The sequence below is a fragment of the Saimiri boliviensis genome, chromosome 19 (genome assembly GCF_048565385.1).
Source record: "Saimiri boliviensis isolate mSaiBol1 chromosome 19, mSaiBol1.pri, whole genome shotgun sequence".
Taxonomy (NCBI): Eukaryota; Metazoa; Chordata; class Mammalia; order Primates; family Cebidae; genus Saimiri; species Saimiri boliviensis.
The window spans coordinates 32,061,703-32,088,382 of record NC_133467.1 but is presented as its reverse complement, the minus strand read 5'-3'; the positions used below and the strand labels follow the sequence as shown (position 1 = coordinate 32,088,382).

General features: G+C 40.5%; 1 protein-coding gene across 1 annotated transcript; it reads right to left on the bottom strand.

Moving 5' to 3' along the window:
* Positions 1-983: 983 nt before the first annotated feature.
* Positions 984-13,297, bottom strand: CRP (C-reactive protein). Its single transcript, XM_003937910.4, has 2 exons — positions 12,202-13,297; positions 984-11,952 (listed from the first exon to the last, which is right to left on the bottom strand). The coding sequence occupies exons 1-2, from the start codon at positions 12,266-12,268 to the stop codon at positions 11,342-11,344; spliced, it is 678 nt and encodes a 225-aa protein (XP_003937959.1). The 5' UTR covers positions 12,269-13,297; the 3' UTR covers positions 984-11,341.
* Positions 13,298-26,680: the final 13,383 nt, after the last annotated feature.

Here is a 26,680-nt window from a genome sequence, read left to right as displayed (position 1 = left end):
CATATAGACATGGAGACACACAATAAAGGCTTTGAGTGCCTTCTTTAGCTCTGCAGTGAGGATCACAATGGAATTGTCTGACTCTGGAAAAACACAAAGCCCTTTTTGTTCACATCCGTAGGATAGAAAACAGAGAGAGAAAAGGTCATCAGTTAAGCTTCTCAGGCCACAAAGATGTATTCCTCACAACATACAGAGAGATTGGACTTAGAAACCACAGCCTAAACTCTGCTCCAGGCCACAACCTCTCACCCATGCTGGCCCTTTCCCCTAACTTGGCTTTGCACAGTCATATTCCCAGGAAAAGATCTCAGCCATCCCTGTCTGAGGGAATGCACTGGGATGCTGATGAAGACCAGGAAACTCCATGTTTCCTTCCTGATACTGGTGTGCCCGGAATTTAGATCATTCTCTTGAAAAAAGTATCAGTGGCTGAGATTCTGGGTTTGGACATTTGAGATCCCTCTGTTTCAAGTCTGCTCCACCTTGATGTCATATGTGCAGTAGTCAGGATGTTTCAGTTGGTAAATGATTTTCCAAAATTGTCCCCTTGGAGCCATGAATCAAAGTTCTAAGAGCAAAGAGAGCAAGATAAATCACAAAATGAGAGATCAATACGGGTTATTTATTAGAGAAGGCATGGTGCCTGCTGGTGCTCCAACAGCTCTGTGTGGCATCTCCCAGTGACTTAGGACAGTCATGTTCTGATAATTCATTCTAGGGAAATGATGTAAAATATAAGAGGGGGAACTTTTTTTCACAAAGACAACAATTTAGTATTACTTAGAACAGCAAACAGTTAGAAAACTGGGGCATGTTTCAGTAAACCGTATATGTCTACATCCACCAAATAGAATAGTCAGCCATTTAAATGTTAGTGGTGAATTTTATGCTATAACATGTAAATAAAAAGGCTTTTGATAAAAGAAAAAATAGCAGACTTGTATATACACTATTTTTAAAAGAAACAACTATTTTAGGGGAAAAAAAGTATAAGGAATGCTCCCAGATAGTATGTTCTTATTATAATAATAGAATTATGGAGGATTTTTTTTCTAACTAAGTTTTCATAATGTGGTTGTATTGCTTCTAAAATGAAGTGTGTGTGTGTGTGTGTGTGTGTGTGTGTGTGTGTGTGTTTGAGACTGTGTGTGTGTGCAATTAAGAAGCAAGGAAAGAAGGGATGAAGACATATTTTATGAATAGAACACCCAGTCTCACTGTGGTTATTTGGATTTATGCCCAGAATGCCTAAAACAGAACGAGATCAGTTAGACACCCTGAGGTATATACATTTAGGTACAAAGTATTTTACAGTATATTAATTGCCATATAAGACATCATTTCATGTAAAAAAAGAATCTTGAGCTTAGATGCTGGCAAGATGGCTAAATAGAAACACCTCTGGTCTGCGGCTCCCAGCAAGATTGATGCAGCAGGTGGGTGATTTCTGCATTTCTAACTGAGGTACCCAGTTCATCTCATTGGGACTAGTCAGACAGTGGGTGCAGCCCACAGAGGGCAAGCCAAAGCAGGGTGGGGTGTTGCCTCACCTGGGAAGTGCAAGGGTTCAGGGGGATTTCCCTCCCCTAGCCAAGGGAAGCTGTGAAGGGCTGTGCACTCTGGCCCAGATACTGCACTTTTCCCATGGTCTTGGCAACTAGCACACCAGGAAATTTCCTCTGGTGCCTACACCATCAGGGCCCTGGGTTTTAAGCACAAAACTGAATGGCTGTTTGGGCAGACACCAAACTAGCTGCAGAGGTTTTTTTGTTTTGTTTTGTTTTTTCAATCCAGTGGCACCTGGAATGCAAGCGAGACAGAGCTGTTCACTCCCCTGGAAAGGGGGGCCGAAGCCAGGGAGCCAAGTGGTCTATCTCAGAAGATCCCACTATGGAGCCCAGCAAGCTAAGATCCACTGGCTAAATCCACAGGCCCAGCACAGCAGTCAGAGGTCCACCTGGAACACTTGAGCTTGGTGGGGTGAGGGACATTCACCATTACTGAGGCTTGAGTAGGCAGTTCTACCCTCACAGTGTAAACAAAGCCACCAGGAAGTTCAAACTGGGTGGAGCCCACCGCAGCTCAGCAAGGCTGCTGCAGCCAGACTGCCTCTCTAAATTCCTCCTCTCTGGGCAGAACATCTCTGAAAAAAGGCAGCAGCCCCAACCAGGGACTTAGAGATAAAACCCCCATCTCCATGGGACAGAGCACCTGGGGGAAGGGGCGGCTATGGGTGCAGCATCAGCAGACTTAAATGTCCCTGCCTGATGGCTCTGAAGAGAGAAGCAGATTTCCCAACACAGTGTTCAAGCTCTGATAAGGGTCAGACTGCCTCCACAAGTGGGTCCCTGACCCCCATGTATCCTAACTGGGAGACACCTCCCAGTAGGGGCTGACACACACCTCATATAGGAGAGCTCTGGCTGGCACCTAGTGGGTGTCCCTCTTGGACAAAGCTTCCAGAGGAAGGAACAGGCAGCAGTATACACTGTTCTGCAGCCTCCACTGGTGATACCCAGGAAAGCAGGGTCTCAAGTGGACCTCCAGCAAACTCCAGCAGACCTGCAGAGGAGAGGTCTGACTGTTAAAAGGAAAACTAACAAACAGAAAATAAAAATAACATCAACAAAAAGGACATCCACTCAGAGACCCCATCTGAAGGTCATCAACATCAAAGACCAAAGGTAGATACATCCATGAAGATGCAAAGAAACCAGCACAAAAAGGCTGAAAATTCCAAAAACCAGAATGCCTCTTCTCCAAAGGATCACAACTCCTCACCAGCAAGAGAACAAACCTGGATGGAAAGTGAGTATGATGAACTGGCAGAAGTAGGCTTCAGAAGGTGGGTAATAACAAATACTTCAATCTAAAGAAACATGTTTTAACCCAATGCAAGGAAGCTAAGAATCTTGAAAACAAGATAAGAGGAATTGCTAACTAGAATAACCAATTTAGAGAAGGACATTAATGACCACAGGAAGCTGAAAAATGCAGCCCAAGAACTTTGTGAATCATACACAAGTATTAATAGTTGAACTGATCAAGTGGAAGAAACAATATCAGAAATTGAAGATCAACTTAATGAAATAAAGTGAGAAGAAAAGATTAGAAAAAAAGAATAAAAAGAAACAAACAAAGCTTCCAAAAAATACAGGACTACGTGAAAAGACCACACCTACGTTTGATCGGTGTACCTGAAAGTGATGGGGAGAATGGAACCAAGTTGGAGAACACTCTTCAGGATGTTATCCAGGAGAACTTCCCCAACCAAGCAAGACAGACCAACATTCAAATTCAGGAAACACAGAGATCTCCACAAAGATGCTCCTCGGGAAGAGAAACCCCAAGACACATAATCGTCAGCTTCACCAAGGTTGAAATGAAGGAAAAAATGTTAAGGGCAGCCAGAAAGAAAGGTCAGATTATTCATGAAGGGAGGTCCATCAGACTCAACAGTGGATGTAATTAAACTAAAGAGCTTCTGCACAGCAAAAGAAACTATCCTCAGAGGGAACAAGAAACCTACAGAATGGGAGAAAATGTTTGCAATCTATTCATCTGACAAATGACTAATATCAAGAATCTACAAAGAACTTAAATAAATTTGCAAGAAAAAAAAACAAGCAACTGCATCAAAAAGTAGGTGAAAGATATGAACAGACACTTCTCAAAAGACATTTATGTGAGCAACATATATATGAAAAAATGCTCAGTATCACTGGTCATTAGAAAAATGCAAATCAAAACCACAATGACGGACTCCATGTTTGGGTCCCCTTCCACAAACATTCCCTCCATGGAAGCCATCTTTCTCTCTCCTGGATTTCCCCTCTGCAGTCCCCTTCCACACTCTCTCATAGAAGCCTGTCTTCCCCTCCTAAACTCCATCTCTGTCTATTCCCTTCCACTTAGTGTGGAAGCTGCTTTCCTCTCCTGGATTCCATCTTTCTGGATTCTCTCACTCGGTGTGAGAGTTAGCTGTTTCTCTCTCCTTCTCCAGTTTTTTTTTCTCTCTCTCTCTAAATAAAAATAAATAAATAAATTTTTTAAAAAAACACAATAAGATACCATCTCACGCCAGTTAGAATGGTGATCATTAAAAAATCAGGAGACAACAGATGCTGAAGAGGATGTGGAGAAACATGAATGCTTTTACACTGTTGGTGGGAATGTAAATTAGTTCAACCATTGTGAAAGACAGTGTGACAATTCCTCAAGGATCTAGAAATAGAAATACCATTTGACCCAGCAATCCCATTACTGGGTATATACCCAAAGGATTATAAAGCATTCTACTATAAAGACATGCACACATATGTTTTCTGTGACACTGTTCACAATAGCAAAGATTTGGAACCAATCCAAATGCCCATCAATGATAGATTGCCACAAAGAGAATGTGGCACATATACACCATGGAATACTATGCAGCCATAAAAAAGGAGTTTGTGTCCTTTGCAGGGACACGAATGAAGCTGGAAACCATCATTCTCTGCAAACTAACACAAGAACAGAAAACCAAACATTGCAGGTTCTCACTCATAAGTGGGAGTTGAACAATGAGAACACGTGGACACAAGGAGGGGAACATCACACACTGGAACCTGTCAGAGAGTGGGAGGCTCGGTGAGGGTTAGCATTAGGAGAAATACCTAATGTAGATGATGGGTTGGTGGGTACAGCAAACCACCATGGCACCTGTATACCTATGTAACAAACCTGCAAATTCTGCACATGTATCCCAGAAATTAAAATATGATTTTAAAGAAGAGAATTTTGAGCTTATTCATCATGGTCTCATCATGAGTTTTCCCACCGATATTCAATGAGAAATCGATGGTACAGGCTGCATCTCCGTTGACTAGGAGAACCAACACACATGTGGGTAGCATACTCTAAACACACAAGAAAGAAATGACTATTACAAATGGCCGTACCTTTCTGGACTGGTTTTTGAATGATGTACAGTTTTAACATTTTTTAATATCCTTTTTCAAACTTTTTGCATCTGTTTTTTAAATTGTAAGACTGGCTTAAAGTAATTGCTCCAAAAGCTTTGATTCTCTCATTCTAACCATTTGCCCAATAAAAGGTACATGTATAATTTAAACAAAAAAATAATCCTATAGGTGAAAAGATTGGTACAAAGAAGGAAGATGTTTTTTCAATACCAAATTGCCTTCTTGTTAATATCTGGGCTCCTCAGGTAAGTTAAAATAATGCAACTACCAAAGCAATAGGAGAATACTGGGAATTTTATTGATTTCATGGAGGCCACTACATTATAGGAACCACCTCCAAAATGGATATGCTGTAAAGAAGGCCTAAAATTGAAAAAGAGAGAGAGAGGCAGAGAGAAATAGAGATGGAGAGAGCAAGAGCTAAAGCAAGAGAAAGAAAAGCAAGAGAGTGAGAAGGAAAACCTTCCCACAAACCATTTTACAGCCCACCCCTGGCTCCTGTAACCTGTCCGTGCAGCTCTATAACTGCCTGCAGCACATCACAGAGCATTGAATGAACTTTATCAAGAGAGAAGCATAATAAGCTTGCAATGCAACCTTTACCCTTCCCTCGGTTATGTTTGTTTGAAAAGCCTCTTCTCTCTTCCTCTTACATCTGTGATGCTCTGATAAAAATACTTAAGGATTTCAGCTTTTCTAAATTTCTTGGCATTTGGTTTCCCCACACTACAGAGATACAACGTATCAATTGGGGAAAAAGCAAAACACTCTAAAACAATGTTTGTCATCACTGTGAGGCTTTATTGAATAAATAAGAACATACTAAATACAGAGCTGTCACTTTATTTAATCCTAGAGCTACAACTCCACACTCCAGTGCTCAAATGGAGTTTGGTATGGTCCCCTGACTCAAACTGAAACCACTATAACATAAGAAAAGGAAGAAACAAGGGGCATATCCGTCAGAAATAACCACATGAACGGTCAGGGACCACAGCTGTGACTCTGCAATCTTTTCTAAACTATCACTCACCCTACAAGAGTAGCACCTCAGCCTCTGCTGTTGGAGACTTGGCTGTACGTTGTAATCACTAAGGAGCTTTAAAAATAATGACGCCTGAGTCTCACCACCAGATAATCCAATGTAATTATCTGGTTATGGCCTAGGCAACTGGATTTTTGAAAGCTCTCCAGGTGGTTCCCATATTCATATCAAAGTTGAGAACTGCTAGCCTAGAGAGTCCCTTATATGATTCTATGCCTTTGGTGAATGCCACTAGGATGTGAAGTTGCATCTAGGGGCATGTGTGACTATAGAAGAGATGAAAGTCAGAGGAGAACTTTGACAATTGTATTCATGCGAAGGCTGAATAGGATTTCTATGTGCAAGCCATTCTCCTAAGCACATAGGACAAAATTAAAAAGTAGGGTGATTGCCAGTGGACCCGCAATGGTAGATAACACTGAACATATGGCATCCTGGAATGGCTTTCCCATAAGAAAAAATCACACATCCCTACACCCTCCCACTTGCACCATGGGTATAAATGCAGGATGTAAGTTTCTGTTGCATGTGGCAATAGAATACAGTGGTTAGAAGCATAGAGCTGAGGGCCGGGCGCGGTGGCTCTCACCTGTAATCCCAGCACTTTGGGAAGCTGAGGCAGGTGGATCATGAGGTCAGGAGTTTGAGACCAGCCTGGCCAAGATGGTGAAACCCCGTCTCTACTAAAAAAAAATACAAAATTAACCGGGTGCATTGGCAGGCACCTGTAATCCCAGCTACTCAGGAGGCTAAGGCAGGAGAATCACTTGAATCCAGGAGGTGGAAGTTGCAGTGAGCTGAGATCGTTCCACTGTACTCCAGCCTGGGTGACAGAGTGAGACTCCATCTCAAAAAAAAAAAAAAAAAAAAAAACATAGAGCTGAGTAGCCAGACTGCCAAGGTTCAAATTCTACCTCTGAACAAGTCAATTCACCTCTCCAAACCTGTTTTCTCATCTGTAAAATGAGGACTATAAAATATTACATACCTCATAGAATTGTCATTAAGCAAGTAAATATATTTAAACGACTTAGAAGAGTACTTGGCACATGGTAAGAGCTCAGTAAGTATAAGATGTTTTGGTTTTATTTTGTTTGTTTGAAGGCTATGTGTGGTCTTCCCTGTGTGATTAAGCGATTATCATCCTGGGGACAGTGATGAAACTTTGTGAGGTCTATTAACTGTGTATAAAGGACATAGGACAAAGGGGTCCACACTGAATGAGTCCTGAAAGAATGTACCAGAGGAAGGCCAAGGGGATGACCTGAGTACAGACACACTAGATGCTTCCTTAAAGGTGACCACCTGCCCACAAGCTTAGTGGGAGGCAGGGATGTCCCCGAGATAAGACATCTGAGCTGTCAGGAAAACACTAAAATGCTGGCTCTACAAGCACATAGTATAAAAGGGCTTGTGATCTTGCACATTCCTGAGTGCTAACCTCAGAGAATCTACTCTAGGAGGACTGGGATCAACGAATCCATACTCAAACACCCAGATGACAAGGATTACTGTAATCAGCAGACTATAAGTTATCACTGGGCCAGGCAACCCAGGAAATTTGAGCTAGGAGTCTCCATTTTGTGAAGGAAAAGGCTAACAAGCCCACTTAACCTACATTCCAGTACAGAAGAAATGAAAAGATGCATAGATGAAATAGAGACAGGGAGCTGAAAATAAGGAATCCAGGCAAGTTATGACAACCCATCTGAGACTACCAGGCAGTTGTCCTAGGATAAAACTACCTAGAAATCAAAGCAGTGCTTCTCTTTTCCCTGGGATTCTAGTGATCAGAAATCTATATTTTGGAAAATTTTTCTAGGTGGTGATAGTGGCGGTGATGTTTAATCATCTAGAGTCATTTGCTTTCTTTGTCAATGTTTGCTTCCCTGGGGCACATCAAATAGTGAAAGCATGGGGAGAATATAGCAGATTTAACGTTCTACTGATTTTGTAGGCCGAGACTCCAAATCCATTTCCATTAAATCCCAGCCTCACTTTTGAGGCAGCCTGTAGTCCCTCCTCCAGGGCCTGGATAGACCAGTTCTCACCACAGGGATGGCTTCTCCTCCACTCACCTGGCCTTACATGCAGCCCATTCTTAACCATGCTCCCATGACTACCTCTTGTTGGAGAGTGTGCAAGGCCTATTGCCTGGCCAATGAGCTCATATTTAGTTCTGACACAGGGAGATTTTAGGGTTCTATGTTGCATTCCACACTAAGGCGCTTACATTAGGATCAGGCCTGGCCCTAATGCTTATAGCAACATGGCTATTTTCAGTTCCAAAAAGAAAGTGTTCTATCAAGTAGCAGCCTCCATTATCTCTGATTCATACTGTTGGTCTGCTTTCTCTTATTTGGCCCATAAGTGCACTACAATATCTCTTCAGGCACTGGGCCACCACCCCTCTTTCACCTCGTTTCTATTATAGATTTTATAGACCATTTGGCCTTATGTCTCTAACTCATTCCTTGAGGCCTGGTTCTATTTCTGGAAAAATTGGATGCATAGTTCCTACTCTAACAGAAAACCAGTGCTGATGACATGGCTTTATTAGTATCAGCTAGAAGTGGCCATGGTGGATGCTTGATCTGACTCTCCGTTTAACACACAAGAAAAGCATTGCTTAGAACCAACATGCCCACATCAGAATCATCTTTTTTGGCAGATGTCACCTAACATTTAATTGGATTACATCTGATAGCTCTATATGGTATGACAATTCACCATTACCTGGAAATACATTTTCAACAAGATTACATTGAAGTATCCACCAGCAGGCTAAATTGCTTAAATTTAAACATCCTACAAATGCTTTGTTAATATTTTTTTAATGTTCTCTGAATGCAAATACCAGCTGTTAAAATTTTCCTGGCTCAAATTATTAAGCCAGAGACTATCCACTAGACTACATATAATAAGATACAAGTAACTGAATTCTGAAGAAAATATTAGCTCAACCCACATCTCTGGGGAGTTGGGATGGCCTTCTATAATTAAGACATATCTGGATTATTTAACTAGAAAAGAGTGTCAGTCCTCTCTTCTGCTTAGCTGAATGTGACGATGGATGGATCTGCCTGAATTGGACAACAGATAACATGTGCACTCTCCCTTTTATCTGAGAATGTATCCTGAACTTCTGTGCTTACAAATGGTCATCAAAAGTCAATTAGAGAAGTCAATCTTCATAAATAATGGTTTCAAAGATTTGTTGTTCATCTTTCTAACATTCTCAACTTAATTCTTAGTCAATGAGAAACTTCAACTACTGAAAACCAAGAAGAATTCTACCAAGTTGTATTTTTACGGCATATAATGAGCCTATGTTTATGGATATAATACAAAATGGCTTAATAATAACAAGAGCAGAAAACTGCTAAAATAGTTTACCGTGTGCCAGGCACTGTACTAAGTGCTTTGCTTGCATGATTTTCTTTGATTCTTATAGCAACCCTTTGAGCTAATTACTATTTCTCCTGTTTTGTAGGTAAGAAAACTGAGACATAAAGGAGATTATATTATCTAGGGTCATATAGCTAGAAAGTTGTAAAGCCAGGATATGGCCTAGGCAGTCTGATTCCAGAACCTCTGTGCCTAACTAGCTTACCATACGCCTTCCCTAGATAGCCATTTAATATGCAGGAAGCCCCATAATTCATTCCTGGCTGTGGTTTCGAGGGAGGAACTTCTGCTGATCACTTAGTACTGAAGACCACGTTGAAGGACACTTTTGGAGGAAGCCAGCAGCTGTCATCTTTGAGGGGTCTGTTTGTACAGAGAACCTGAACAAGCCAGGGCAAGTGCATTCCAGTCACTGAACCTGGCAGCAGATTCATGGATCGCAATGATCTTTAGCTTTTGTTCCTCAAACTGGAATAATGACAGAATGAGAGTATTAAAACCCCCACAACTGGCACTATGTGAATGGCCAGCTATCTCAAAAGAGGGAATGTGCTTGTCAGAGGCAATCCCTGCAGGGGGCTCTCAGACAGGTTAGAGTGCCATGGATCTGTTCCGTAATAGGCAGTGTAAACTTACACAGACTTGGTTTCAAAGGTCATCAGAGAATTTAGTCACAACTGCTAAAGCAACCATCAGAATACAGCTTGGACTCACTCAAGTAAGCAGGGGCTTTATTGGCTTATGGACCTAGGCAGTCCAGGTGTGGATGTGGTTCCGGACAGGCTGATTCAGAGGCTCTATGTGGCCAAGGCTCCATCACGTATCAATCCCTGGGCTCCTCCATTCCCAGTTTGGCTTCTGTCCCCACAACCTCTCTCCATGTGGCAAACAAAATGGCTACTGGTGGTTCCAGGCTCACGTCCTCTCAGCTTGGAAATCCAGCAGCAAGAAGATGTCTCACTCTCAAAGTCCATAACTGAATCCTTGGGAAGACTATAATTGGTCCTACTAGGAACATTTAATATCCAAAAACAACCTCCAGATGGGGAGCTGGGGAGATGGGAGACGGGCTACTCTGACAGGATGCCCTGTGTCTCACGTCCACTGTTGCATCCTGGGTATATTGAGAATTTTGGGCATGAAGAAGGAATTCAAAGCCCCACAAGGTTCATGTGGAAAGGGGGGAGCTCCCAGAAGAACCATAAAATTAAGAAAGCACTGCAACACAAGCAAAAACCATTTTTATGCATGTTCTTGGCAGTTACAACATAGTATACCTCATGCTTCATTTTGCTCTGGAAAAAAGGCAGACCTTCTCTGCTAGGGCAATTCTAATGGCTTCTCCAGCGTGCTTTGAGAACGTGGAGGAGCTGTGCAGTGTTGCTGGACTTCCCATTTCAGGAGACCTGGGCCCAGCAATTCCATGGCATGATCATGAGCTCTCTGGACCCAATCTGGAGACCTGGCCAATGTCCTGATTCTGAGACTGAAGAGCCCTGTGAATGTGGGCAATGCCCTCCTGCTTTCTGGAGGTCCTGGGCAGGAAATTAAATAGAAGACCAGTACTTCCTTCTCAGCTCAGAGATGTCCTTGCCTTGTGACTTTAAAAACAAAAAATCATTTCTCCTTCTAGGTTTCAGTTTTCTCATCTATGTGAGGGTAAGAAATTGACTCCAATCTGTCCGACTTAAAAAGAAATAAAAATGAAAACAAAACACCTGAAATTCTGATTCTCCTGGACAAAGCTTCCCAGCATAGTTCACGAGGTCCCAGGCCAGACACTTTGCCTGTGTTCTCAGGTGCTGAGGAAGGCGCAGCAGGCCTGCAATGCATATAGGGGAACAAAGGCCCAGAGACAGAGATGTGGGGCCCATGTGGTGTAAAGAAACTGCGAGCCACCTTCAGGACCCACAGCCCAGCCTCACGGCCACAGCTGGGGCTTGGTGTACACTTCACCGTGCACTTCATACTTCAGTGCCCGCCAGTCCAGGACATTAGGACTGAAGGTCCCGCCAGCATAGACAGTGTTAATCTGATCTGGTGACAGCACAAAGTCCCACATGTTCACATTTCCAATGTCTCCCACCAAAGACTGATTCGTCTCAAAGCCCCCACCGAAGGAATCCTGGTCCTGCCCCAGGATAATGCTTGCCTCTGTCCCCACAGTGTATCCCTTCTTCAGACTCTTTCTCACCCTGGGCTTCCCATCCAACCAGAACTCCACGATCCCTGAGGCGGACTCCCAGCTTGTACAAATGTGCACTGGAGCTGTGACTTCGGGAGTCTCGAATAATACTTCAGGCCCACCCACTGTAAGAGTGTATCCTCTACCCTTAGACCAAAATATGAGAATGTCATTGGAGTGTTTCTTGGAGGCATAAGAGAAAATGCTGTACCCACGGGTCAAGGACAGTTCCGTGTAGACGTGGAGGCACACAGTGAAGGCTTTGAGAGGCTTCGTTGACTGTGCTTTGAGGGATACATAGGAATTATCCGACTCTTTGGGAAACACAAAAGCCTTCGTGGACATGTCTGTGAGACAGAAAAACAAGCAGATAGGAGAAGTTTCTCAGCTCACAAAGATCTATCCCCTCACTTACTTATAGAGTTTAGGATTGAGAAACTGACCCCTTCCCCAGTTACACACACACACTCACACACCACACACACACACACACACACACACACACACACACACATCATGATGAATCTTCCACTGTTTTGTTCACCCAACCCCATACCTCAGATCAAATCTCTCCCAAAGCCTGGGGTGGCCCATACCTGTCTGGCCAAAAGCATGAGAGAAACTGGTCAAGACCAGGAAGCACAACAGCTTCTCCATGGTCATGCCCTGCTGCCAGTGCTACAAGGATCTGAATTCACTCCTTTGGAAAAGATGTATTTGGCTGGAAGTTCAGGGGCTAGAAGTCCTAGATCTCTTGCCTCAGAGCTACCCTCTCCTGCCTGGATTTATATCCAAAGCAGTAAGGGAGTTTATGCCACTTTGTAAATGATTTTCTAACATTGCCTCTTGGGTCAAGTGTCAGGGCTCCAGGACGGAGGGAAGCAAAATCATTCCAGAACAGAGAAATCAATGTGAGTTATTTATTACAAACTCCAATGACTACTGAATTACCAATTATTTGTGACAGGAAAAATGAAGAAACTTCCCAGCGTTTCACTTTGGCTATCTACCCTGAGAAAATAATGAGAAATGGTAACATATTAAATGAGTGGCCAACTGGGTGCACATGGTAGCTGCCTCTCCAACACCTGCGTCAGCCCAAGTCATGGAATTTCACGAAGGAAAGCTGACAGCTTCTGGAGATGGCCCTGATCACTAAACCCTTTCGTAATCTGCTTGTTTACAGATTGGGAAATGAGAAAAACAAACATGCCTTTCCCTAAGCCATGGACATATTTTCTCAGCCAATTGAATATACTTATTTAATGAGTTCTCTAGATATTTTGACACTAAATGATGGTCCTGGCAGTAAAAGTCCAGTGAAACATTTGCCTGATCACAGGCATAGCATTATGTCAGAGTTTCTTCCAATAACATTTTTCTCTGAATATGTAAAGCAAGAGTCTGGATAAACTGATTCTACTATTCTGTTCACAAGATTCAAGTAATCCCTTCACGCCGGCTGACAATCTTACTACAGTTCCCTACTTAACTCACTCTTCCAAATGACTATTATGCTTCCTCTTCTTGCTCCTCAAGTCTCATTCATCCTTTCACTCAGCTGATGAACTCACCTTTTGTTGAGAAATTAAAAGCCATCAGAAAAGAACCACCATATCTTTTGTAGTAGAGGCTTCTAGTCACTCCCCAACATCCATTCTCTACTTTTCATAAGAATAACATTTTTACTTGGGAGCTTAGTCGTCCCCTCAAACACCAAATTTCCAGCCCCCACTGTAGCTTGTAGTGGTATGAGTAAATTATGGCCAATGAGATATGAACAGAATAGGGACTATCTCTAGGCTGTGCTCTTTAAGAAAGGTATGTGCTTCCCCCTCCCACTTCCCCCTTTTTACCTTTGGCTAGTATTCAGTCATGATAGCAGGAGATGGAACAGTTCACTTTCAGGTCAGCAAGTGTAAGCTGCATGTTGAGGTTGGCATGGCAACAAGATACATAGAGACTGGATAATTGAGTATGGAGCCACTGTATCAGCTCTAGACTGCCTACCTGAACATTTACTTAAAGGAGAAATATTCTCCTCTTTTGTAAAATCACTTTTAACTCAGTCTTTCTGTTCTTAACACCTAACTGATATCCTTATACATCCTCCTACAACCCAACGTACCAGTCTTTCCATCTTCCTCTATTAAAAGGGATGAGCTCTCCCCGCATTATATCTAAGGCCAACCCCTGCACTTCTTCAGAGGATCCCAGACCCTGTCAACCATTCAAGGAATTTTGCTCCTTATACGTATCCTCTCTATCTTCTGCATTATTAATGTATTCATCTTTACTTGATCATTTTTACAAAACCATACTATAATATATTTAATCTTTTAGAGAAAGAAGAAAGAAAAGAGAAAAAAGGAAGAATGGGAATGAGAGAAGGGAGGAAGAGAGGAAAAGCTTGTGTGTACTTACAACCTCTATTATCCTATCTCCTGTTCCCTCCTCAATCCATGGAAATTAGGCCTTGGCCTTCAGCAATCTAGTGAAAACAACATAAACAAACACATCTCTCACTAAGTTTAATAATGCATTTTCTGTTCTTACTTTACCCAGCTTCTCAGAAACATTTAACATAGTTTATAACTTCCTGCTGAATTCTTGTTCATAGCGTAAAAGTGAAATAATTTCAAGGCTTTATGACTAAAAGAAGTGGTCCTCTGTCCCACCACTCTCCATCTGATATGGTTTGGCTCCATGTGCCCACCCAAATGTCATCTTGAATTGCAGTCCCTACATGTCAAGGGAGGGACCTGGTGGGAGGTGATTAGATCATAGGGGTGGTTTCCCCCATGCTGTTTTCACGTTAATGAGTGGGGTCTCACAATATCTGATGGTTTAAATGCGTTTGGCCATTCCTCCCAACTCTCTGTCTCTCCTGTCACCTTGTGAAGAAGGTGCCTGCTTCCCCTTTGCTTCCTGCCATAATTGTAAGTTTCCTGAGGCCTCCCCAGCCATGCTGAACTGTGAGTCAATTAAACCTCTTTTGTTTATAAATTCCCCAGTCTCAGGTAGTTCTTTATAGCAGTGTAAAAACAGACTAATACAAAAAATTGGTACAAGGATAGTGACATACTGCTATAACGATTCCTAAAAATGTGGAAGCAACATTGGAACTGGTTATGCACAGAGGCTGGAACAGTTTGGAGGGCTCAGAAGAAAACAGGAAGATGTGTAAAAGCTTGGAACCTCCTGAGTTTTGTTGAATGGTTTTGACCAAAGTGCTGATAGTGATGTGGACAATGAAGTTCAGGCTGAAGTGTCCTCAGGTGGATATAAGGAACTTACTGCCAAGTGGAGTAAAGGTCATTCTTGCTATGCTTTAGCAGAGACTGGTGGCATTTTGCCCATACCCTAGAGATCTGTGGAACTTTGAACTTAAGAGACATGATTTATGGTATCTGGCAGGAGAAATTTCTAAGCAGTAAAGCATTCAAGAGGTGACCTGGCTTTATCTGAAAACATACAATCATATGTGTTCACAAACAGATGATCGGAAATTGGAACTCATATAATTAAATGAGAAACAGAGTAGAAAAGTTTGGGAAATGTGCAGCCTGACCATGCAGTAGAAAAGAAAAACTCATTTTCTAGAGAAAAATTCAAGCTGACTGCAGAAATTTGCATAAGTAATGAGGAGCTGAATGTTAGCCAAAACAATGGGGAAAATGTCTTCAGGTCATTTCAAAGATCTTCATGGCAGTTCCTCCCATCACAGACCCAAAAGCCTAGGAGGAAAATATGGTATCATGGTCCAGGCTCAGGGTCTCACTGCTTTCGGCACTAGGGACATGGCACCCTGCATCTCAGCTGCTCCAGCTCCAGCCATGGCTAAAAGGGGGTAATGTATAGCTCAGGCCATTGCTTCAGAGGGTGCAAGCCCAAAGTCTTGGTGGCTTCCAAGTGGTGTTGAGACTGCAGGTGCAGAGAAGACAAGAGTTGAGCTTTGGGAGCTTCTGCCTAGATTTCAGAAGATGTATGGAAATACCTAGATGTTCAGGCAGAAGTCTTCTGCAGGAATGGAGCCCTCATGGAAAACCTCTACTAGACGAATGCAACAGGGAAATGTGGGGTTGGAGCCCCCACACAGTTGGAGTCCCCACTGGGGCACTGCCTAGTGGAGCTGTGAGAAGAGGGCCACTGTCTTCCAGACCTCAGAATGGTAGATCTACTGACAGCTTGCACCTTATGTTTAGAAAAGCTGCAGGTGTTCAACACCAGCCTGTGAAATCAGCCACAGGGCCTGTACTTTGCAGAGCCACAGGGGTGGAGCTGCCCAAGACCATGGGGGCTTAACACTTGCATGAAAGTGGATGTCAGACATGGAATCAAAGGAGATTATTTTGGAGCTTTAAGATTTAATGAATGCCTTGCCAGATTTCAGACTTACATGGAGCCTGTGGCCCCTTTGTTTTGGCCAATTTCTCTCATTTGAAAAAGGAACAGTCAACCAATGGCTGTACCCCCATTGTATCTTGGAAGTAACTAACTTGTTTTTTATTTTATTTTACTAGGCTAACAGGCAGAAGAAACTTGCCTTGTCTCAGATGAGACTTTAGTCTTGGACTTTTGAGTTAATGCTGAAATAAGTTAAGTTTGGGTGACTGTTGAGAAGGCATGATTAGTTTTGAAAAGTGAAAAAGACATGAGATGTGGGAGGGGCCAGAGATGGAATGATATGGTTTGGTTCTGTGTCCCCACCCAAATATCATCTCAAATTGTAATCACCATAAGTCAAGGAAGGGTCCTGGTGGAAGGTGATTGTGAGTTCTCAAGAAGTCTGATGGTTTAAAAGTGCTTAGCAGTTCTCCCCTCACTCTCTCTCTCTCTTCTGCTGCCTTGTGAAGAAAATGCCTGCTTCCCCTTCACCTTTCACCATGATTGTAAGTTTCCTGAGTCCTCCCCAGAATTGTGGAACTGTGAGTCAATTAAAAATGTCTTTTGTTTATAAATTAGTCAGACTCAGGTAGCTCTTTATAGCAGTATGAAAACAAACTAATACACCCTCCTTGACTCACAAGTAGAGCTGAGAGATAGACAGTGCTTCAATAATATTGTTTAAGTCTCTGAATCTAGTCTCACATGATGCCAGCTTCACCTCAAGTCTTCTGAGGTTCCTTAGCCATAAACTCCCTTTTTACTTACTGTACCCATTTCAGTAGGTATTATGATACTTACATTTGAATATCTTTTGACAAATAGAAATACCTTCCTAACAACATCCTGAATCCAGGACATTGTGTGTCCAAGCCAATCATCAGTTTCCCTGAAATAAAACGTACACTGGCATCCTTGCCACCAGAATCCCTCCAGAGAAGCACAGGTTTCTATGCAAGGGGCAGCACTTAAACTGAACCACAAAAATTGAGTAGTTAACAAAAGTGAGGTTCAAAACTAAGAGACTAATATAAGCAATGATCACCACCAAATTTCATCTTGTATTGTTTTGTACACAAACTCTGTAAAGCTTATTTTAATCTCCATAACCATGATTGTCCACTTTAGTGAATTAGAATCTTTTCAGTTCAAAATTGTATTAATTTGCAAGACAAAATTCTAAGATATCCCTACTCCACAGATTGTACCAAGTCATTCTTTAATTCACACTCTATCCTAGTTTATTTATTAATGTAGCTTCTACTTGGTATTTACTACTGCCTAATCACTATTAGAATTGCTGTTCTGCTTTACCAGCAAAATAATTACATTTGTGCTTGTAAAGTATTGCTGTTTGTCTCTGTTGCCAATATTTCTATAAACTTATTACTAAAATATTCTATAGAAAATTTGGGCCTACTGTCTTTCACATTAAGCAAGTGAGAGACTTTGAGGTTTCCTGAACAAGGAAGGAGTAGAGTCAGATCTGTGTTTTAGAATTTTCATTGGCAGCAATATGAATAATATATTGGTGTGAGAGAAATTATAAATTCGGAGACCACTTTGTGAGTCTTAGTTCATTAATTCAATCAAGACATATCTTAGGACATTTCTAGGGAACAGGTACTAAGCCATTAACTAGACAAATTATGTTAAAGACAATGAGATTCAACACTGGAACCTGGGAGGCAGAGGTTGCAGTGAGACAAGATCATGCCACTGCACTCCAGCCTGGGTGACAGAGAGAGACTCTGCTCAAACAAACAAAAAAGATAATAAGATTCAAAACTAGCACAGAAGAAGTAGGAATGCAGAGAAGAGGATAGATGTAAAAGGTATGTCAGTAAGAAAATTAATAGAAATCAAAAACTGATCAAATATGGAGCTCTAAAGAGCAGTGTTCGAAGTTACGTAGTTCGTACTCCTGTGTCAAATGCTATGTGCATGAGGCTAAGAAGTTGGTACACAGACAACTTGGTTTTACTTATTTGGTGGTCAAACATTACAACTCTAACTTGGCTAGGCATCTAGAAAAGATAATCTAAGGCCAAGAATAACTGTGCATGTAGATTGATACAAATACATTATCATCATATCTTTTAGAAAAATATGAGAGAAAATTCATTATTTTATTTATGGATAATAGCATTCCTTTCTTGAAAACCAGCCTATTGCAAAGCCTGGCACAGAGTTGGTGCTCAGTAGTTCTGTGGGGTGAACAGATGAAGGAATAACTAAAGGAGACAAAGTTAATCAATGATGGACTGAGCACTAACACTAATATCATCTTCCCACTTCAATTCCTATGAATAACAAAAAGCATTTTTTAATATAAATTAATGTAGTGCCAGAAAAAAAAAGTTTCATCCAACAGAAATAAATAAATAGAAGAATCTCTGGAAGTCAGAAAGCAGACAAATTATTTTCATAGAAGAAACGATAACCCAGAACTTATGCAGAGGAAGGGCCACTATAAAAATTCGAAGTGTTTCTGGGGGTGCTTGAAAGCAAGGGACAATGGAAACAAGTGGTACAAAGTAGTGGAGAGATTGATTAAGGAGTCACTGCTACCATGCATTTCCCTCTTGGCCAAACATTAAGCAGCAGAACATCTGCTCTTAGTCTGAAGCAATCAGAGTCCTTGGGCAGATTCCTTGCCTAAGGAGTTCAAAGACACCCAGGAGGAAACCCTATGCTGCTACATCCAAAAGACAAATCAGTGGTACATCCTGCCAGCACCTCTGGCTCATTCCTCATAATCCCTGGAGATAGGCTACAGAAAACAGGAACAGCATCCATAGATACACTGGGAGAATTAATACCATGATAAAGGGACACCTCACTCAACAAATATACCAATAGCCATCTTAGGAAACAGAATATAAGAGAAATTAGAGAAGTTTTTTGTTGAGAAGTATAATCAATATATTCAGAGTATGCAAAGTATAGACGAAAGATAAATAAAACAAGAATCATGGGAATCAAAGTTATAAGGCTCAGAAAAAAGGATTTTAGAGAAAGAAAATATTGAGATTGGAGGTAGGAAAATAATCAAAGGAATAATACAAAAACATCTTAGAGTACTTAACAAAAGTGAGTGATCAGATCAAAAGAGCCAACAAGTACCAAGCAGGGTGTATTAAAAAAGACCCATGTCTAAACAATGGCAAGGAGTTTCATAATTAGGATAAGGCAAGAAATCAGAAAAATCTCCAGGCAGTATGTATATGTATCCTAGAAAGGAATAAGAATTCCAACACCATTATTAAACAGGGAATCCTTTCCTCAGTGCTTGTTTTAGTCAGTTTTGTCAAAGATCAAATGGTTGTAGATGTGTGGCATTACTTCAGAGGTCTCTATTCTGTTCCCTTGGTCTATATCTCTGTTTTGCTACCACTACCATGCTGTTTTGATTACTGTAGCCTTGTAGTATAGTTTGAAGTCAGGTAGCATGATGCCTCCAACTTTGTTTTTTTCTTTTGCTTAGGATTGTCTTGGCTATGTGGTCTCTTTTTTGGTTCCATATGAAGTTTAAGGTGTTTTTTTTCCAGTTCTGTGCAGAAGGCCAATGGTAGCTTGATGGGGATAGCATTGAATCTATAGATTATTTTGGGCAGTATGGCCATTTTCACAATATTGATTCTTCCTAACCATGAGCATGGAATATTTTTCCGTCTGTTTGTGTCCTCTCTTACTTATTTTAGCTGTGGTCTGTAGTTCTCCTTGAAGAGGTCTTTCACATCCCTTGTTCGTTGTATTCCTAGGTATTTTATTCTCTTTGTAGCAATTGTGAATAAGAGTTCACTGATGACTTGGCTCTCTGTTTGTCTGTTATTGGTATATAGGAATGCTTATGATTTTTGCACATTTATTTTGTATCCTGAAACTTTGTTGAAGTTTCTTATCATCTTAAGGAGATTTTGGGCTGAGAAAATGGGGTCTTCTAAATATACAATCATGTCATCTGCAAATAGAGACAATTTGACTTCCTCTTTTCCTAATTGAATACTCTTTATTTCTTTTTTTTGTCTGATTGCTCTGTCTAGAACTTCCAATACAATGTTGAATAGGTGTGGAGAGAGGGTACCCTTGTGTAATGCCAGTTTTCAAAGGCAATGCTTCCAGTTTTTCCCCATTCAGTATAATACTGGCTTTGGGTTTGCCATAAATAGCTTTTATTATTTTAAGATACATTCCATCGATACCTAGTTTATTGAGAGTTTTTAGCATAACAGGCTGTTGAATTTTGTTGAAGGCCTTCTCTGCATCTATTGAGATAATCACGTAGTTTTTGTCTTTGGTTCTGTTTATGTGATGAATTACATTTATAGATTTGTGTATGTTGAGCCAGCCTTGCATCCCTGGGATGAGCCTACTTGATTGTGGTGGATAAGCTTTTTGATGTGCTGTTGGATTTGGTTTGCCAGTATTTTATTGAAGATTTTCACATCAATGTTTATCATGGATATTGGCCTGAAATTTTCTTTTTTAGTTGTGCAGAAAGCTGAAACTGGACCCCTTCCTTACACCTTATATAAAAATTAACTCCAGATGGATTAAAGATTTTATGGTGTTAGGTCTTACTAACACCATAAAAACCCTAGAAGAAAACCTAGGCAATACTATTCAGGACATAGGCGTAGGCAAGGACTTCATGACTAAAACACCAAAAGTAATGGCAACAAAAGCCAAAATAGACAAATGGGATCTAATTAAACTCCAGAGCTTCTGCACAGAAAAAAAAAAAAAAAAAAACAATCATTGGAGTGAACTGGCAACCAACAGAATGGAAAAAATGTTTTGCAAGCTACCCATCTGACAAAAAGCTAATATACATAATCTACAAAAACTAAAACAAATTTACAAGAGAAAAACAATCCCATCAAAAAGTGGGCAAAGGATATGAGCAGACACTTTTCAAAAGAAGACATTTATGTGGCCAACAAACATATGAAAAAAAGCTCATCATCACTGGTCATTAGATAAATGCAAATCAAAACCACATTGAGATACCATTTCACCCCAGTTAGAATGATGATCATTAAAAAATCAGGAGACAACAGATGTTGAAGAGGATGTGGAGAAATAGGAACACTTTTACACTGGTGGTGGGAGTGTAAATGAGTTCAACCATTGTGGAAGACTGTGGCAATTCCTCAAGGATCTAGAAATAGAAATACCATTTGACCCGGCAATCCCATTACTAGGTATATACCCAAAGGATTATAAATTGTTCTGTTATGAAGACACATGCACAAGCATGTTCACTGTGGCACTGTTTACAATAGCAAAGACTTGGAACCAACCCAAATGCCCGTCAATGATAGACTAGATAAAGAGAATGTGGCATATACACACCATGGAATACTATGCAGCCATAAAAAAGGATGAGTTCCTGTCCTTTGCAGAAACATGGATGAAGCTGGAAACCCTCATTCTCAGCAAACTGACACAAGAACAGAAAACCAAACACCGCATGTTCTCACTCATAAGTGGATGTTGAACAATGAGAACACATGGACACAGGGAGGGGAACATCACACACTGGGGCCTGTTGGGAGGTGTGGTGAGCTAGGGGAGAGATAGCAGGGGGTGGGAGGATTGGGGAGGGATAACATTAGGAGAAATATCTAATATAGGTGACAGGGGATGGATACAGCAAACCACCCTGGCATGTGTATACCTATGTAACAATCCTGCACGATCTGCACATGTACCCCAGAACCAAAGTAAAATTTAAAAAAAAAAAAAGAATCAATAGGTGTTATAAAAGTATCACAAAACAGACAGAGAATTTAAAATGAGCAAAGGAGATAAAGCTACCAACTTATTTTAAGAATCCAGTAACAAGTTAACACAAAACCCAAACAAAATGGTACAAAAAAAAAGAAAGAAAATGAGAAGCCATTCTCATCTATAAACATAGATGCAAAAATCCTACATAAAGTATAAGCAAGTCATATTTATGTGTAAAAATTTTAAAACATTATAACTGAGTAGAGTCGTTAAGCAAACAAGAGAAAATGTCTAGGCAACAGTCGCATGCCCACTGGAGCAGCAGTCACTGGGGACACCCACAGTCAGAGCTGTGAGAGGCCCTCATAAAACATCATATTCTAGGACTATACTCGGGGATCTGGTAGCACAGAACATCAGACTCTAGGAGAGGGACCCTTGAGCTACGAGGCTGCAAGATTTAAAAAGTACTAGCTTTTACCCTGGTGTGACCATAGGCCACAAAATCATAGCAATCTGGCATGATAACCTAGCATTCGTAGCTTGAGTGTGCATCTGCCTTTCCCTGGTGTGGCTGGGGGCTGAGATCCATGCCTTGTAGTTGTAGCTAAATGACTCAGCAAGCTTAGAAAGGATGAAGCACAAAAACATTCATAGTGAGAGTTAGCAGCCATCCCCTGACATGACCGAGGGCTAGGTGTCTAAGCCTCATGGTTGACCAGGATTGGTTGCCTAAGTGATTTCCATTGTGATTTACAGTAGCCCAGCACCTTTTCTGTGTAGCCAGCTACAGAGGGTCATCTTGGAAAAGGTAAAATATTTCAGACTTACATCTCAAGTGTTTTCCTAAGAAATGCAGCGGTAGTTTAAGATAAGAAAATCCTACCAATGAAATGTATACTTCTAGGACAGACTTAAAGAACAACATCATAAGGCCATTCCAATAGATGCCAAAATGTTTTAAATTCATCATTTATCCTTCTTACTAAATCAAGAGTAAACACAATTTCTACTAAAAACCTACAGCAAATATCATACTTAAAATGAGATTTTAGAAACTTCCCTTTAGAGATAAGGGCATGGCAAGATGCCTACTATCAGTCTACTGCATTGTCCAACCCAATGCAGCAATACAGGAAAACAAAGTGTTCTGATCATCAGAAAAGTATACAATAATTTACACGTATGATTCTCTATATTAAAAATCCTAGAAAATCTACACATAAACTATTAGAATCAATAGGAGCTTACCATTTGTGTTGGTATGAGGTAATCATAAAACACACTAAGATATTCATTTCTTATAGCAGAAACCAACTAGAAAATAAGACACATAAGAGATCCCAGTCATGTTATCAGTAAAACTCATAGAGCACCTGGAAGTAGATCTTACAGAAATGTGCAACAATTTTATAAAATTTATTATATTATGTTACTAAAGGACATAAAAATGAATAAATGGAGACCCAGACCACATCCATTGAGTGACCCAGCGTCACAATAGTGTTAATGCGCCCCAAATTAATGTATACATACCATTAAATATATTCATACCCTATGATCCAGTAACTCTACTTCTAGGACTATAACCTGTAAAAATTCCCTCAGAGACAAAGACAAGGAAATTTTTTGCAGCACTGCTTGTTACTGGGAAAACAAATAGAAGGAATTCAAATGTTAATCAGTTGGGAAACACATATTCATATGAAGGAATGGCATACCAAAGTTAAGAAGAATAAAAAAGATATGTATATATCCTGCTCTGCAACAAATACGAGGGTCTGGATGCAAATTAGACCATACATAATTAAAATATGAAACTAAAAATTTACATAAATAAAAGAATACTGCCAGTATAACATATAAGTTGTATTTATTCATATACCATCTTCCCTCACAGGTTAATGTAGTAAAGAACTAAAGTTCACGCCTTCTCACAATTAAAGTAAAATCATTAGTAATATTTATAAATATTTTAAGATAAAGGCTGAAAATTCTACCTAGTAATTGTTAATGCATACAGTAGATAGTTTAGTGGCTTCAGAAATTATTATGCATTACACAGCGTGAAGCTTTATTGCGATGTTGCAAGTGCTGATGAAGAAGCTGCCATGACATTTCTCTCTGTGTTCAAATTTTGTTTTATTGATGAAGAAAGCCACACTCATTATCAGATTTTAAATTTTGGTGAAGCCAGCCTCAATTAGAAGTGATATCCCTCAAAAGACATACACCTTAATAGAGGATGTGGGCGTCCTGGGCTGAAGGCTGCAAAAGAGTGACTAGTTGTGAGGCTGATGAACGCATCTGAGAAGTCTTCACAGTGCTAATAATTTCGCTGGGATTGTTACTGTTCATGTTGGCCCTCTAGTGTGTTAGTGAATAGGTTTTGAGTGGTCTGTCCTTAGTTATCTATAGGCCTAATTATCCCACAAGCTCTGTTATTTTTAGTGCATAATTATGCAGATGAGGATTTTCAGGAACACATATATCACATTATAGCAAAAAATATTCAAAAAGGATATATCTCAAATACAATATCAAGTTTAAAAGATAATTTACAAAAAGTTATTTAAATGGCATCTCATAGTTGGCTTTTAAAATTCAAAACAAGATTATATAGCATACATAAATATCTATATATCTATTTGTTTATGGGTATTTAAAACAATAGATAATTCATCTGAAATACCCACAACTCCAGTCTAATAAGAAGACAAATATCAGAGAAACCCAGATTGACTTTCTACAAAATACCTGACCAGTACTCCTCGAAATTATCAAGGTTTTTTAAAAAAACAAAGAAAGACTGAGAAACTGTCACAGACCAAAAGACACATGATGACTAAATGGAATGCGGTATCCTAGATTAAATCCTAATTAAACAGGAAAAGGACGTGAGTAAAAAAACTGGAAAAAGACAGCCAGGCACAGTAGCTCACACCTGTAATCCCAGCACTTTGGGAGGCCAAGTCAGGTGGATCACTTGAGGTCAGGAGTTCAAGACCAGCCTGGCCAACATGGTGAAACCCGTCTCTACTAAAAATACAAAAATTAGCCAGGCATGGTGGCACATGCCTGTAATTCCAGCCCCTTGGAAGGCTGAGGCAGGAGAATCTCTTGAATCTGGGAGGCGGAGGTTGCAGTGAGCCAAGATCATGCTCTGCACTCCAGCCTAGGCGACAAAGTGAGACTCCATATTAAAAAAAAAAAAAAACTGGAAAAAGACTGGAGTTTAGTTCATGGTAATGCACCAATGCTGATTTTTCAGTTTTGACAAATGTATCATGGTAAGGTCGGATGGTAATATTAGGGAAAATTTGGTGAAGAGCATCTGGGAACTCTCTGGAACAGCATTTCTTCCTGCGACATCATTTTCTTATGTAATGAACACAGCCAGAGTCAGTTTTGGAGAGGACGGCTCCATTTAAGTAAAAAATAAATAAATGAAATGTGCTTGCTACTCAAACATAGCTTCGAGATAAGAGCCCCCCTACTACCTCCCATTGGTCATCACTATATTCAGCCATAGCCTTGTTTCTGTGTAACATGAACCAAGTCAGTTATGACTGGTAGGTGGGGGGATGACAGCAGTGTGACACAGACAGTCATCTTTGTTTTTCTCAACCAGTTGCTATTTTCCACAACCAAATACCAGCAATGATCACAAAATACACTAACACCAAGGAATACAGCAAGCTGGAGAAATGCGGAACTGAATATTCTTCCTCTCCAACCATCTGGCCATGAGCTCTGTCTTAGAAGTAACTACCATGCTGTATCGACCATGATGCATCTGGCCTTGCCCTCGCTCAATATTTCTTTACATGCCTTCCTATCAGGTAAGATTTACCTGTTCTTTTTTAGGTAAAGTTCAATATTTGGTGTATGATGTCTTAGCTTAATCATGAAAATAGTTTTATTAAGATAGTTACTATTTTTGAAATTGCTCCAGTTATACCATTGCATAAATTTTTAATGGAATATCCCAAACTGTATTTTACCCATAATACCTGTTGTCTTTTCCATATTTTGGAGAATAGGAGGTTACTTCATAACATGGCATGTTATAGCAGAAATGTTGGCATTGCGAAATTTTCCCAAAGACACTTCAAATCTTATGAGATTATTTACAAGGGGTTTTCTGTCTTTAAGATTGAATGAAAAACATATGCCATATTCTGACGTAGAAACTCTACAGCAAAAAAAGTTTGGATTCCTGGAAATCTTCAACAAACAGCTGTTCCACCTAAAACCTACTAATGTAAGTCGCTTAGTGGTAGAATGCCATGGTGAAAGAAATATTGTATAGGAGTCTTCAGTAGAAATTTGAGCAATAGATTACGTAAACATGAAAGGGTTTACTGAAGGGATATTTCTTGTGAGGAACTAGAAGTAGGAATACAAGAAATTCTCTCTCTCTCTCTCTCCATCTTTCAATCCTGCTGAAACTGAAGGAGAACCTCTCAGTCTTAATTCACAATTATAAACAGAGGAATCATCCACCTAGTCCAGATTAGGTCAGGAGATCACCATCAGATCTAATCAGCTGTCGTCAGGATTTAAGAGCACATCATAGCAACACGGCTGCCAGAAACCATCCTTGGATGCTGGGTAGGAGATCTGTTATCAGAAGAAAAGGTCTGAAAAGACACCCAAAATACATCCACTATAGCAGGGATCAGAAGATCTGCCAGAACAGTGATGATGGGGGAATGCTCAGGAATGCTCACTAACAAACAGCAAATCTGAAAACCTGCTTTGCAACCATCCTGCCCAATGATCTTCTTTAAAATTGTTGACCTAAGACACCAACAACCCTGACATTCCTCTTGCAGACTCGACTGAACCACTGTGTCTCTTCTTCAAAGATCTACTCAGTCTCTTGGGTTTCTCACTCAATTAGCTACAGAATCATTGTGTCTCATTAGTTCCACTCCACATATTTGCTGT